The 16108-nt window shown below is 42.7% G+C and overlaps 1 protein-coding gene across 1 annotated transcript; it reads left to right on the plus strand.

The window, feature by feature from the left end:
- Positions 1-6207: 6207 nt before the first annotated feature.
- On the plus strand, positions 6208-8221 carry acot20 (acyl-CoA thioesterase 20; the record flags this gene model as incomplete). Its single annotated transcript, XM_080524530.1, has 3 exons — positions 6208-6667; positions 7149-7354; positions 7616-8221. 3 exons carry the CDS (start codon positions 6208-6210, stop codon positions 8219-8221), a joined length of 1272 nt encoding a protein of 423 aa, XP_080380656.1.
- Positions 8222-16108: the final 7887 nt, after the last annotated feature.

Consider the following 16108-nt stretch of genomic DNA (forward strand, 5'->3'; position numbering starts at 1 on the left):
GCAGATCTCCGTCCGAGGCTAGCCAGTTCTTTATCTGAGGTGAGCGGAAACACTGTAGCGAGCTCCACCAGCTGCCTCGCTTTCGCACAGTCTCCATGGAAACCGTGAGAGGGGGCGGCTCCAAAATGTACAGTAAGCATAAAGAAATTATTTTTTAAAAAACAAACAGCGATGCATGAACCTAATCATTTGTCCCACAATATTGTTTTACTCATGTAGATCGCAAAATTCAAGAATTTAAAATATTCATTAATTAATATTAATTTCATGCTAAAAATATATCTCTGCAAGGCAAAGACCAACAACAATATAGGTGCACTGTAAACTGCAAATGACTTCATGCCCCAGAGAAAATACTTACTATGGTAGAAAGAAATACTGTACATAACACAATTTGGAGATCAATGGATCAGCAGAGCAACATGTTGCATGCCAAGCAGCTAGGAGGCAGTATAATGAATATCTAACACAAGACAAAAATAAAGATAAAATAATAGAAGAAGATAAAGTTGTGTTTAACCAAGGATGCAAGCTACCATTAAACCCCAAAGAATAATAATAATATGGATATTTCACACAGTGAGCAGCTTGCAATTTAGATTAGATTAGATTCAACTTTATTCTCATTGCAGAGTACAAGTACCAGACAATGAAATGCAGTTCAGCATCTAACCAGAAGTACAAATAGTGATTTAAAACATGTATGTCAGTGTACCCCATGGGGGTGGGTGGTTGTTCATCAGAATGTGTGTGTGGGGGGGATTGTTTATCAGAGAGACAGCTCTGTGAAATAACATGTTCTGGTGTCTACTGGTACGGGACCTGAGAATCCTGCACTTCCTGAGTCTCTTATAATGGCGCTTTTCCACTACAGGGCCGACCTGGGCCAGCCCGGTTCTTTTTCTTTCTCCACTGCCAACCGAGCCGTACCAGGCCATAGTACCCGTGCCATTTTTAGTTCCCGTTCGGGAGGGGTAGTGAAAGGTACTTTATTGCCAGGCTGCGTGTGACGTGTGACGCTGCACACCATTGATTGGTCAATGGAAATCGTCATCCCATGTTCATAGACTTCATCGCCATTTTTAAATACCACAACAGATTTCGCTCTCGGGAAAAAAATCGCTATTATGGCTATGCTGTTCCTCAGTCCAGTGCGCTTTATCATCCCCCTTCTAAAACTGCCATCCCCCCTTTTCATCCCTTATGTCATTTTATCAATGAACATGGTATCACTGATGAATACCATGAATATTAAGATGCAGGGCTGCCAAAATGTTTGGAGTGAGATTATTTGGCGGTGGAGCGACCCAAAACTGTGCACGTTTTGGCAGCGGTGGCCCATTCTGGGTCAGAATGAGACCGTGGCATTTGATCTTGTGCCCAATCTTTTTTTGAGGGACCCCCAATTGTTGTATTTGTATTGTAAATTGTAATTAATAATAATAATAATAATAATAATTATTATTATTATTATTATTATTATTAATGTACCTGGTTATGTTACAGTAGAGAAACAAAAAACAGTTACCAAAACTGTAAAGTTGCAAAGTAGGCCTATCATCTCACCCAAATTAAGTGAGTAGGCCTATTTAAGAAACTGTATGTAGACTACCTAATGGCGCTTTTCCACTACAGGGCCAACCCGGGTCAGCCCGGGCTGGCCCGGTTTATTATCCTTTTTCCACTGCCAAAAGTACCCGTGCCATTTCTGGTACCCGTGCCGAACAAGAACTAATGGCGCTTTTCCATCAGCGGCCCGGGTCGCTTCGGCTCGGTTCGGTTCGGGTCGGGTCGGGTCGCTTCGGCCCGCTTTTGAACAGTTCTGGTTTTCCACTATACACAACAGACCAGGAACTAGTAGGAGGAGTAGGAGATAGTAGGCGGAGTTACGCGTCATAAAAGCGTGCCATGGTGGTGACGTATATTTTCACGAGACACAACACAGCCACAACAACAGCAACATGGAGGAACTTGAAGCTATCGTATGCCTTTCCCTCGGCATGTGGTATATTATTAACAGTGGTTTTGGGGAGAGAAAGAGAAAGAGAGAGAGGAAGCTATGTACACATAATAAAGTCATGTTTTTTGAACCCTTAAAACCACTGCCTTCACTTGTCTGCTTTATGAACTGTAGTATCATTGTGTGCGGACAAACCCGGTGCCCTTTGCGGGTTAATAACTTCGGTTTACCGTGGGTTAGGATAACAATTCAAACGAGTCCGGATAGAGGAGAGGACAGGGAACACCGTTGATTGGTCAATGGAAATCGTCATCCCATGTTCATAGATTTCTTCGCTAACCGCCATCTTTAAATACCACAACAGATTTCGCTCTAGGAAAATGTCACTTACTGTTCAACAGTGAGCCGTCTCTGCAGTATCATTTATCACCATCAGAATACATCATCATATATTAGAGCCGATAGCTTATGGAAGTGGACCTTATCTGAACACGGAATCACCAGGAAATCCACACGACAATGTGGCGGGACACCAGAGAGACGTAACTACTGCAAACCGTGACTTCATCTGATAAATGCTATTAGTGAACTTCATAAAGGCCTACTGTACTACTACTACTACTACTACTAATAATAATAATAATAATAATAATAATAATAACTTTAGTTTGTATAGCACTTTTCATGCAAACATTGCAGCTCAAAGTGCTCCAATCATTATATAATCATAATTTAATCAACATGATAGTACCAGACAAAGGTTACTATTAGCTTTATGTGTTCCTTATAAGTGGTCTGCCCACATTCATAGCGGGTATGATAATGCAATACATTCTATTTGGTGACCAGCTTCGAAAACAGTTGATAGGACGACGGCAAGCTCTGTTGATGAATGGCAAATGAGTTTACAATGACAAATACAAATACTAATAAATAATCAATAGAAAAAATTAAGGATATTTGATCAACGTAACTTGTAACATGTATCACACTTGTAACTTGAAGTTCACAGTTGCCAGATACTTAAGAGAAATTGTTATGATTTTCTCTCACAGAAAGAACTATTCATTCTTTAAATCAATCAATCAAACTTCTAACAAGCACAAACTGAATTGATTATGTAATCAATGACATCGTATGGCGTATCTATCTTCTATAATAAGAGTTCTGGTTCTGTACTTTGTGTCTGCCTGGTGTGTTCAGGTGCAGACGGTCCGACCCAGGGACAGTCCTGAGCACATCACAGTCCCCTCACGTAACTCACAACCCATCATGCTCAACTAGTCATTCACGACGAACTTTTCCTCTCCCACTTTTCCCACTTAATCCGTTTTGTTGTTTTTAAATCAAGGTGTGCGACCACCCAAACCACGGCCACACAGCTGAAAAACACCTTGTTTATGTACTGTACAGCAACATCCAGACCCACTATGACCTTACCGGAGGTTGCATAACCTACAGGTACAACAAGAATTGTTCTCGTCAGTGGTGCAATGACCCGAAGCACAAGTTCTCCTCCTCAATTGCAACAGTGATACACGTCTCCTACACCCACAGATGACATTATTATCACTCATCATAACCCATCAAACCCCACAAACGCACAGGAACGTGACGTCTTGGAAGTCCTGCCCGAAATCATTCGGTTACCAAATATAGAATAAGGCAAGACAAAGGTGTCACTTACCGGGAAAAAATAAGCATGAATCACCCAACAGGACGTCTGCTGCAGGCAGTCCGCTGACACCTCCACTGCTGCAGTCTGCAGAGTGCAGAGCCAGAAGCAGCGAGAAGCTCCTCCGCGATCCTTCTGCAAGGCAGCACCGGGTACCGCTCGCTCATCTCGCGTGCGTTCGTAAACTGCGCTCTGGAATCTGATCAACACTCATGGAATGCCCTCTTGTCCAATCAAATTACTTGGTCGCTTTATGACGTTGAACCCAGTGTGCGCTCCGGCGCTCTTGGAGGGGATTTACGAACGCAGCCCCAAGTTCGAAATAGACATTACGCGACAGGAGCTCTCCTCTCCTCCTCCTGACCCACACCCTCCTCCTCCTCTACTCTCCTCTCCTCCTCCTGACCCACACCCTCCTCCTCCTCTCCTCTCCTCCTCTCCACTCCTCCACTCCTCCTCTCCACCTCTCCTCCTCTCTCCTCCTCTCCACTCCTCCTCCTCACCCACAACCTCCTCCTCTCCTCTTCTCTCCTCCTCTCCACTCCTCCTCTCCTCTCCTCTCCTCTCCTCTCCTCTCCTCACCTCCTCCTCTCCTCTCCTCCTCACCCACAACCTCCTCCTCTCCTCTCCTCCTCCTGACCCACACCCTCCTCCTCCTCTCCACCTCTCCTCCTCTCCACTCCTCCTCCTCACCCACAACCTCCTCCTCTCCTCTCCTCCTCCTCTTCTCCCCTCCTCCTCTCCTCCTCCTCTCCTCTCCTCTCCTCTTCACCCACACCCTCCTCCTCCTCTTCCTCCTCTCCTCCCCTCCTCCTCTCCTCCTCACCCACACCCTCCTCCTCCTCTCCTCTCCTCCTATCCTCTCTTCACCCACATCCTCCTCCCCTCCTCTCCTCTCCTCCTCACCCACACCCTCCTCCTCTCCTCTCCTCCTCCCCTCCTCCTCTCCTCCTCCTCACCCACACCCTCCTCCTCTCCTCTTCTCCTCCCCTCCTCCTCTCCTCTCCTCCTCTCCTCCTCTCCTCTCATGAAAATCATACCCTCCTCAATTTGTGATCTGTGTTCACTCGGACATGTGGGCTCTTTTTTACACATGTACTGGGAATGCCCTGGGGTGGCGGCATTTTGGAAACTAATATCCTCCACTTTATCTAACCTATTGGGGATCCATATACCTTGTTGTCCGAGATTGTTGGATCTGATTTTGAATGATACCTCATCATTGGATCTGTCAGCCTCCATGTCTCGTGTCCTATTTGCTGGTCTTACCGCAGCCAACATTTTTTTTACCATTACGATGGAACCCTCCACATACTCTTACTCATAAACAATGGCTGCTGTCTTTCCTGGACATACTCTACATGGAACAATCTATAGCCAGAATACATGGAGCTAAGGAAAGGACAATTCAAACATGGACCTCTGCAATACAAAAGATAAAAGAGTTGATGGAATGACTGTGTTCGTAAACTGTGTTGTATGTGGATGTAACCTGTAAATATTGTACTGTTATGATTTTATGATATACCAAATATAGTGTAATGAAGAACTATGGGGGGGGGGGGTGGGGGTGGAAGGGATGTTATCGCCATGGGGGGGGGGGGGGGGGGTTACTTGTGTGTTTATAGTGTAATAATTGATTGTTAAATAATTGATTGAGGTCTACCAAGGACCAACTTTTCCTCTATTTTCTCAAGCTACGCCAGAATCCATCAATTGCTTTGCTGAGCCAAATACTGGACCAAGGACAGTCTAGCATCCGCAACATATTATTCCAACGTTGGCTGAATCTTCTGGATGCAAAGATCACCTTCCTCATTCACTTGGTGCTTGGTACCAGTCTCCAACCCCCAGCCTTCACCCATGGCAGGAAACAACTCCCGGGCAAGAGTATCGATATTGGGGCAGTAATAGTAATAAGTAGTAATTAAAAATTTAATTAGACACCTATACTTTCTTTTATTTATCTTTTGTTTCTTTTTATTATTACTACTCGATCTTTTTAAGTTTGTAAAGCGTTTTGAGTGTATAGAAAAGCGCTAAAAGTCCATTATTATTATTATTATTATTATTATTACTACTTTGTTGTGTTAAGACAGAACCATGTTAACCTTACCATTCTGTTACAGTCACTTCCCCCCAGCTGTAAAACCAGCCTATAACATGACTAGAATTTCATCACATGCACTCATCTCGAAATGTAATGCACACTTCTCGAAATGCAATGTACATACATCGAAAATGCATTGCACTAATCTCGAAATACAATGCACACATTTCGAAAAACAATGTAAACATCTCGAAATACAATACGGCTGTATTGATTTCATTTTGGCACAAATATTCACTATTTTTGCATTTCGATACACGTGTGGCATTTCGATGTGTGCCTTTCCTGTGTTTCCTGTGGCACGATTCGTCCTCCATATATGTTCCTCTTGTCAGTGGAACATATGGAAAAGGGGAGTGGGCTTGACCCGGATGCGTTGCTGAGGACAAACGATCAGCATCGGTAATGTTGTGTCGAAGGGCACACAGCGTGGGTCTGGTAAGAAATTGGTTTCATGCAACGATGCGATTTGATTCTCAACAAGTTCGCGTACAACTTCTCCCCACCTCTCGCTGTCTCTTTGACGAGAATGTGCAGGTGAAGGTAGAGGGACTTGCTCCACACCAGCGAGTGGAGTTGAGATCCAAACTTACGGACGACAAAGGGGTCATCTTCAAAGCATATGCGCTGTACACAGCAGATGCAACTGGACAGGTAGACGTGTGCCGCTCTCCATCCCTGGGCGGCAGCTACACTGGAGTCGAACCCATGGGTTTGTTTTGGTCTATGGCACCCGAGACCCCCCACAGAAAACTACTGAAGAAGAATGTGTTGAGTTCGATGCTGGTTGACATAGACGTGCTCAGTAGTGACACCGGCGAGGTCCTTGCCACAGAGACCAACGAGAGGCGGTTTATGACTGGGGTGCGGAGGATACCCTTGGAAGAGAAGAGTATCCGAGGGGTCCTATTTATACCACCTGGTTAGTTGCATAGGACGTTTGCATTTCGATGACTTCTTATTTATCTATCAATTTTTCACAGAAGAAAGACAAGACAAACGTTTAATTAATGTATTTTAATGGAACTATGTTTTGTTGTAAATGTATTCATCCGCTGAATAGTTATTTATCGGTTGCTAAGCAACGGTAATAATGTAACTTCGATAACGGTAATACAAACGCGGAGTAATATGAAAAGATGTGTCAACATTCCATTTAGCCGTGCGTATATCAGCATGGCTGGAACGCAAACTGACCAATAGAGACAATGGACCGGATCTATCCTTTGTATATTTGTTAATAATGAAGTTTACAAAATGTGTGTATCATGCCTCTCTCTCTGTTCTTCCCCCTGTTCAGTTAAAGCATATGGAGTCTGTCTGTCACTGTCCTGTTCTGTCTGTAAACAGTCCACCAACCTGTGTGTGGCAATGCAACTATCTTATCTCTCTCTATCTCTCAGGTGAAGGTCCATTCCCAGGAGTCTTGGATATGTACTATCTGGGTGGTGGTCTATCAGAGGTCCGAGCCAGTCTGCTGGCTAATAAAGGCTTTGTGGTTCTAGCTCTGGCTTATTATGGTTATCAGGACCTGCCCAAAAATCTGCCTAAATGTTTTGACCTGGAATACTTTGAAGAGGCAATAACATTTCTGAGGGGGCAGCCACAGGTAAGTGAAATACATTTCAATGACAAATGATTATGTTTTGTGTTTTAGTTGTGCACATGCTTCCATCTAGTGGCTATTGGCTGCTCTGCCCACACTTGGTCAGCTGAACAGCCAACACCATCACAAAAGCTCACCGCAAACACTCATTATTAGCTCAGTTTCTCTTTAATTTTTCAGTCCAGATTTTCAGTCAGTCTAAAATCAGCTCATTCATGTTCACAGAGATGATACTCACCGCGATACTCCCATATCCCTATTTAGGTCCAAGGTCCTGGGATAGGCATCTTGTCCATCTCTAAGAGTGCTGACTTAGCGATGTCAATGTCATCTTTCTTGCCTGGCATCTCAGCAACAGCCTGGATCAACGGCAGCAATGCCAACATCATGACACCATTACACTACAAAGGTATCGTCATCCCTCCCCTACTGCCTAATCTAAAGAATGTTACCATCACAACGTCTGGGCTTCTAGATGTTCGTGATGTCATGCCAGACCCCACGACAGAGGGGAACCAGGGTTCTTTGATTCCAGTTGAACGTGCCAGTTGCAGGTTCCTATTGGTTGCCTCAGAGGACGACAGGAACTGGAACAGCCTTCTCTTCGCCGAGCAGGCCGCCACCAGATTGAGGCATCATGGGAAAGAGAACTTTGAGGTGGTGAGGTATCCCAAAGCTGGGCACTTCTTGGAGGTTCCCTACATGCCCCACTGCCCATCTGGCATCCATCCAGCTGTAGGTAAAGTGGTTGTCTTTGGGGGAGAGCCGAAAGCCCACTCAGAGGCGCAGCTGGACCTGTGGGGGAGAATCCAAGAGTTTTTTAGGAAACACTTGGACAACAACAGCTCCTTCCAGAAGTCTATGCTTTAACATGATCGCATGATTCTATTGGCCTGCACTGTAAATCTCTGTAGTGCTTATTTAATTCGTAGTCATAATTCTGTGGTACATTTTTTATTGTATGTAATTATATGGATAATTGTTGCTGTAAAATATAATATCAATAACAGTGCATAACATTATTAACTCAGGATATGTGATGTTACCTTTGCTATGACATCTCGGCCTATTTTGAAAGTTGTAATGTGCCTCAATATTCAATGTAAAATCCTGATATTATGGTATTGGGGACCGAATGTTTGCCTTAGAACTTGCTCTATACTACTTTTTTTAAAACAGTTTTTCCCTTAATTAAATAGCCTCCTATTAAAATTTACTGTGTTCTTACTTGTTCTTCATACAAATTCAGTTGCACATTAAAATATTATCTATGAACTAGGCTAAAGGATGCACACATTTAGCTAAACAGCTAAATGATAAATGGACTGATGTATACAGTATAGCGCCTTATTCCAAAGCACTTTACAATGGCCTGTCATTCACACACACATTTGCACACCAATGGCAACAAGCTACCATGCAAGGCACCGGCTCGCTCATTGGGAGTAATTTGGGGATCAGTGTCTTGGCCAAGGACACTTCGACATGTGGCCAGCCGGGGTTCGAACCGCCAATCAGCAGATCTTGCGATCATTAGACGCCAGCTCTACCTCCTGTGCCACAGCTGCGATGGTGAGAACAGAAATGCTAGATGGTGAGAACAGAAATGGAATGCAGATAAGACAGCAACAATATTCAAAGGGTAAAAATACCAAGTACACCCCCCCCTCTCTCTCTCTCTCTCTCTCTCTCTCTCTCTCTCTCTCTCTCTCTCTCTCTCTCTGTCTCTCTCTCTCTCTCTCTCTCACACACACACACACACCATTTTTTATGTGAGCTGTGAATTATCAATGGCTAAGATAGACAGCACAGTTAGTCAGTGCTTTAAGCAAGAAGTCTCACTACACTACAGCACTGTACTCTGTCTTTTAGTTGTGCATATGCTTTCATCTAGTGGCTGCTGGCTGCTCTGCCCACACTTGAACAGCCAACACCATCACACAATCTCACCACAAACACCCTTTGTTGGCTCAGTTTCTCTTTAATTTGTCAGTTTTCACAGAATTGATATTCACCGCAATACTCCTTTATCTTATCCCTATATATTTTGGTAACTATTTTCAGAGCACAACAGATAGTGAGAACAGAAATGGAATGCAGATAAAATAGCAACAATATGAAAAGAGTAAAAATGCCAATAACACCCTCTCTCTCTCTCTCTCTCTCTCTCTCTCTCTCTCTCTCTCTCTCTCTCTCTCTCTCTCTCTCTCTCTCTCTCTCTCTCTCTAGAGTTAGTTGGATACAGTTAGTTAGATAAGCAGTCAGGTAAACAGGAGCCAGAAGGAGAACAACAGATGTTGTGTCAAAGGGCATACAGCATGGGTCCGTCAAGAAATTCGTTTCATGCAACAATGCGATTTAATTCTCAACAAGTTCAACAACTCCTCCCCAGTGAGTGGAGTTGAGGCCTAAACTTACGGACGACAAAGGGGTCATCTTCAAAGCATCCAGCAACACAGCAGATGCAACTGGACAGGTAGACGTGTGCCGCTCTCCATCCCTGGACGGCAGCTACACTGGAGTCGAACCCATGGGTTTGTTTTGGTCTATGGCACCCGAGACCCCCAACAGCAAACTGGTCAAGATTCAATCCGATGCTGGTTGACATTGAGGTGCTCAGTACAGAGGTACAGGTTATTTACAAAGGTGACCAACAAGAAAAGCTTTCCTGCGAGACAACGTGTGTAAAGTAGACCGAATCAGAGGGGCTATTTTTTTATCCTTCTGGTTAAGTAGAAGTTACTCTACGTTAATACATGATTATTACATGGTTATCACACCTTTCACCCTCTCTTACATTTCACTATATTTCTATTAGGTTAGTTATGACACAATGTAATCTGCTCAGTTTAATCAAATATATTTCCCTTGGGTAGCTTTTGATGACTCGATTATAAAACAATTATTTGAAATGTGTTGAGTGAACGGGCGCTTGTGCAAACCTATTCACACAAATTAAGCAGTCTGTCACAAAAATCTATAGAAATCAACTATGCTAAACAAACATGGCATTCTCAAGGCATAAATCACATCAGTACATTATAATCACAACATTCCATGCAAGCCAACCTGCTTTCTCTTTCAATTATCACAGGGTCCCTCTGCTCTGGACCTTGGGGACAGCAGAGTGTCAGATGCTTTTTCTTTTTTCTTTTGTTCCTTCAAATCAATGTCTGATTAAGAAACCAGATGGGAACCACTTGGGAAACCAGGTGAGTACACTGTGCACTGGCCATTAAATTACATGAATAGATAAATGAAACACCAGAGAAAAATCATAGCCAGCAGGCACGGTGACCCCTGGGGATTGGAGTTGGTCATCACATAATTAACATACAGTTTATTATCAGTTATTATTATCAATTTGATATGATCAGTTCAATAAATATTATCAAGATATTATTATCTTCAACATTGCCTTCAGTTAGGTCCATATATATTTGGACACAGACAGATTTTTTTTAATTGTAGCTGTTTACCAAAACATCTTCAAGTTACAGTTATATAATGAATATGGGCTTAAAGTGCAGACTCTCAGCTTTAGGGTAAGGGTATTGTTACGGCTGGGCCTCCACACACACCCTCCCCCGCCCCCACAGCTCAAGCACAGCGTGCTCTCCGCCGCAGGTGAGGCTTGTGCCCGTTAATTGGATGATCAGCCAGACCAGCACACGCCTGTCTCTCCCCCCCCCCCCTACACTGTAAATAAATACCCTACGGGGCTTCACAGTATTCTGCCTCCGTTGTCGTGTCCTTGAGCCCCCTCACCACCGTGGCTTAACAGGTATTCACATCCAAATTAAAGGAAGGGTTTAGGAATTACACCTCTTTAATATGTAGCTCCCTGTTTTTCAAGGGACCAAAAGTAATTGGACAATTGACTCAAAAGCTGTTTCATGGGCCAGTGTGGGCTATTCCTTCATTATATTTTTTTATTATCAATTAAGCAGGTAAAAGGTCTGAGTTGATTCCAAGTGTGGCATTTGCATTTGGAAGATGTTGCTGTATACGCACAACATGCAGTCAATGGAGCTCTCAATGCAAGTGAAACAGGCCATCCTTAGGCTGCAAAAACAACCACAAAATACATCAGAGAGATAGCGGGAAGATTAGGAGCGGCCAAATTAACTGTTTGGAAGATTCTGAGAAAGAAAGAATGCACTGGTGAGCTCGGCACCACAAAAAGGTCTGAACGTCCATGGAAGACAAGAGTGGTGGATGATCGCAGGATCCTTTACATAGTAAAGACAAACCCGTTCACAACATCCAGCCAAGTGAAGAACAGTCTCCACTCTCCAGGAGGTAGGCATATCATTATCCAAGTGTACCATAAAGGGAAGACTTCACATGAACAAATACAGAGGGTTCACCACAAGGTGCAAGCCAAGCCATTCATAAGCCTCAAGAATAGAAAGGCCAGATTAGATTTTGCCAAAAAACATCTAAAAAAGCCAGCCCTGTTCTGGAAGAGCATTCTTTGGACAGATGAAACTCATATTAACCTGTACCAGAATGATGGGAGGAAATAAGTATGGATAAAGCTTGGAACGGCTCATGATCTGACGCTTACTACATAATCTGTAAAAACAGTGGAGGCAGTGTGATGACATGGGCATGCCTGGTTTCCAACGACATTGGGTCACTAGTGTTTATTGACAATGTGACAGAAGACAGAAGCAGACTTTTAATTTTTGATTTGATTTATTGACAAAAAAATACAATACATAGGCATTTGTGATTGTCAGGGATAGAGCGCTAAAGTCTGTGACTTGTTTCCGTCGCTGTCCCTGGTGTTAAGACGGATTAATTCTTAAATTAGGGATATTTTGTCTGCTCAGATTCAGACAAATTATGTTGATTGGATGGCGAAAGTTGATTGGATGGCGCTTCACAATACAGATGGACAATGACCGAAAACATACTGCGTAAGCAACCCAGGAGTTTTTTAAGGCAAAGAAGTGGAATATTCTGCAATGGCCGAGTCAATCACCTGATCTCAACCCGATCGAGCATGCATTTCACTTGCTGAAGACAAAACTAAAGGCAGAAAGACCCACGAACAAACAGCAGCTGAAGACAGCTGCAGTAAAGGCCTGGCAAAGCATCACAAAGGAGGAAACCCAGCATTTGGTGATGTCCATGGGTTCCAGACTTCAGGCAGTCATTGCCTGCAAAGGATTCTCGACAAAGTATTAAAAAAATTACATTTCATTTTTGATTATGTTAATTTGTCCAATTACTTTTGAGCTCCTGAAAATAGGGGACTGTGTATAAAAATGGTTGCAATTCCTAAACGTTTCATACAATATTTTTGTTCAACCCCTTGAATTAAAGCTGAAAGTCTGCACTTCAATTATATCTTGATTGTTTCATTTGAAATCCATTGTGGTGGCATACAGAGCCAGAATTATGGAAATTGTGTCACTGTCCAAATATTTACGGACCTAACTGTATGTCTTCCAGACCTGGATGTACAGAAGTTACACTATGAAGTGTATTATAGCCACTAGCGTTTATAGTGGGAAGGCCTTGTTTGACTCCTCTACCCTCTTGATACTTGGAATTTCCTCAGTTGCTTTCAGTCAAGCTAAATATTTTAAGGGTAATGGAACGTCCCTGCAGGCAAACCTTGCAAATACTGAAACCTGTCCAGGGAAAGTCTTGGACTTGCATGTGCTCTCCCAGGGGCTGTCAGAGCCAACCAAGGCTTTGTGGTCCTGGCCGTAGCTCTGTTCGGCTACAGTGGGGTGCAAAAATGTGGGCACCCCTAGTCAAAATTCCTTTTATAATTAATATCTAGGTGAAAAGAAGCAAACCTAACCTATAAATGGTACAAAGTTAAACATGACACATTTCATCACATTTTAAAGCAATCATTAATTTATTTTTATTTTTTAACTTTTTACATAATAATAATTAAAACAAGGAAAAAGGCCTTGTGCAAAAGTTTGGGAACCCTGTCAGCTAGTACTTTGAAACTCCTCAGGCAACTATAACAGCTTGCAAACACTTCCTGTAGCCAGCTAAGAGTCTTTCAATTCTTGTTTTCTGAAATTTTCCCCATTCTTCCTGGCAAAACACCTCTAGCTCAGAAATATTCTTCGGCCTTCTTGCATGCAGGAGATGTTTGAGATCTCTCCACAGATTTTCAATAATATTCAAGTCTGGGGCCTGTGATGGCCATTCCAAAACCTTCAACCGTCTTTCCTGGAGGTACTTCATGGTTGATTTTGAGGTATGCTTCGGGTCATTGTCTTGCTGGAATATCCAACCTCTCTTCAAATTCAATTTCTGAACTGACCTTCGAACATTAGCCTCTAGAATGTCTTGATATTTGGTGGAATCCATTCTTCCTTCCAACCGCACAATATTGCCTGTGCCCCGAGCTGCTACGCAATCCCAAAGCATAATGGGTCCACCTCCATAATGGATCCACCACCATGCTTAACAGTTGGCAAGGTGTTCTTCTCTACAAATGCTTCACCCTTTTCTCTCCAAAAATACTGTATCTTCTTTGGGTGTGGCCAAAAAGTTCAATTTTGTCAGTCCAATGGACATTGTTCCAATAGGCTTCAGATTTCTCAAGGTTTTCTTTTGTATACTTCAGACGCTTAATTTTGTGTTGAGGTCGTAGGAAACTCTGCCATGTAGGTCTTTGTGGTTTAAGGTACGCTGTATTGTTGTCCTGTGAACAACTAGACCGGTGTCTGCTACTCTTTTTTGCAGCTCTTTTGCAGTGATGTGTGGGTTCTTCTGAGCATTTCTCACAAGATCTCGGGCCATTCTATCTGAAATCTTTCTTGGTCTTCCAGATCTTGCCTTGACTTCAATTGTTCCATTTATTTTCCATTTTCTGATGATGTTTCTGACAATGGAAATGGGTGGTTTGAAACGTTGTAAGAGTTTTTTGTAGCCTTCTCCTTGATAGTGGAAGTGAACTATTTTGATTCTGACATCCTTGGACAACTGTTTAGAGGAACCCATCGTTTTTAACACAAGACACAACAGCCACCACAGTCGGATACTTTAGAAGGCATGGAGTTACTTCAGAATATATAGTTCAACCCTGGAATTATATTCACCTGACTCATTGAAGCCCTAATGAGTAAATCACTTTGGTCTGGGCCATCATCTTCTTAAAAGGTAACAAAGAATAATCCAAAAGGGTTCCCATAGTTTTACAAACAGCCCTTTTCCTTGGCAGAAAGGTGTCATGTTTAACTTTGTAGCATTTAGTGTTCAGGTTTGCTTTCAATCACTTGGAGAATAATTGTAACAGACATTTAAACCAGGAGTGCCCAAATGGGGGGGGACCAAGAGTTAGTTTTTAAGAAACAAGACAGGAAGAGGAAATCACACATGGAAAATGAAACTATTTTAAATAATTTGGACATTCACAACTTAATGTTGTACAACGTATGACAATTGGGTCAGTAACCTTAATAAACAACCTCAAATTAAATAAATACAGACCCCTTATCAATAGCTTAACTGAAAACAAGAGCATGATGCATTGCACATAATGTTATGATACCAGTGGAAAACCTTGGGAGATTTCATAATAGTAATGACAGGCAGAGGGGGAGGGATGGTTCTTAAACCCACTGTCCATTTAATGAAGCCCCATAGCTCTCTCTCTGATTCTAAGGTGACTCAGCCACCACCTCTCACTGTGTCATACTGTGCAGGCCTTTTATTATACAAGTGGAAGGCCTTGGGAGATTTCATAATAGTAATGAAAGGCAGAGGGTCGGAGATGGTTCTTAAACCCACTGACAACACACCTTAAAACATGGCTGTTCTGATAACTATAACTGCACACTGTCAGATGTGACGTGTGTGTTATATGTGACATAATCATCGATGCTGCTTCTCCATCTCTGCTATCCTCCTGCATGTATGTCTTGTATGTGCCTTCAATATGGTTGCTGTGACCATTTTCTTTTCCCTTGTCCACTTTTATTTGTATTGTTTTTATTGCATGAACAGCATTGATTGCTGCCATCATCTGTGCCTGCTTGTTTGTGCTTGCTCTATATGTTTGTATGTCTTTCAGGGGTGCAAACTGGTGATGGCCCAAAAAGGTGACACATTTATTTGGGCGGCTAACCTTAGGGGGGGATACCGCTAGCACTAATGGTGTTAAATAGATACCGCTAGCACTAACGGTGGTTTAACAATGATGCATGTGTAAGTAGCGGCAGCCCTGACCTTAACACCTGCAGAATTACTTCGAAAACAGTTTACTGTGACTGTGTTCTCTATGCTGTCTGGAATTGTACCTAGCTGCCTGAAGCTTAAGGTTATTTCAACAGCAATAGAGTTCAGCAGACAGGGAGATTAGTTAGCTCGCACATCATGTGACTTGGATGAGACAGACCCCCCCCCCACCCAAAATATATTTTTTGCAGATCTACACAATTCAAATGGATGACATATTTTGAGATAAAAACGGCTAATTTAGCAGATAGGTGACACGTTTGCACCCCTGGTCTTTCTTCATTTTGCTTATGCAAAACAATTAGAGCAAGCTTATGCTTGCTCTAATTGTAAATATAATGTTATTATTTTTCTTTCAACTAATGTATTTTAGGTTGCATATTAACAACTTTCCGTGGACTACAGCTGGAAATTAGCCATGTAGGCTAAAGCTGCCCAATTTACTGCTGTTAATTAACGGGGACTGTCCACAAAACTATAAACTAAACTAAATTAACCTAAAATATTGTGAATGCTGCAAAATTTGTATTTATACAA

This window comes from Nansenia antarctica (assembly GCF_963989245.1).
Source record: "Nansenia antarctica genome assembly, chromosome: 1".
In the NCBI taxonomy this organism is placed as follows: domain Eukaryota; kingdom Metazoa; phylum Chordata; class Actinopteri; order Argentiniformes; family Microstomatidae; genus Nansenia; species Nansenia antarctica.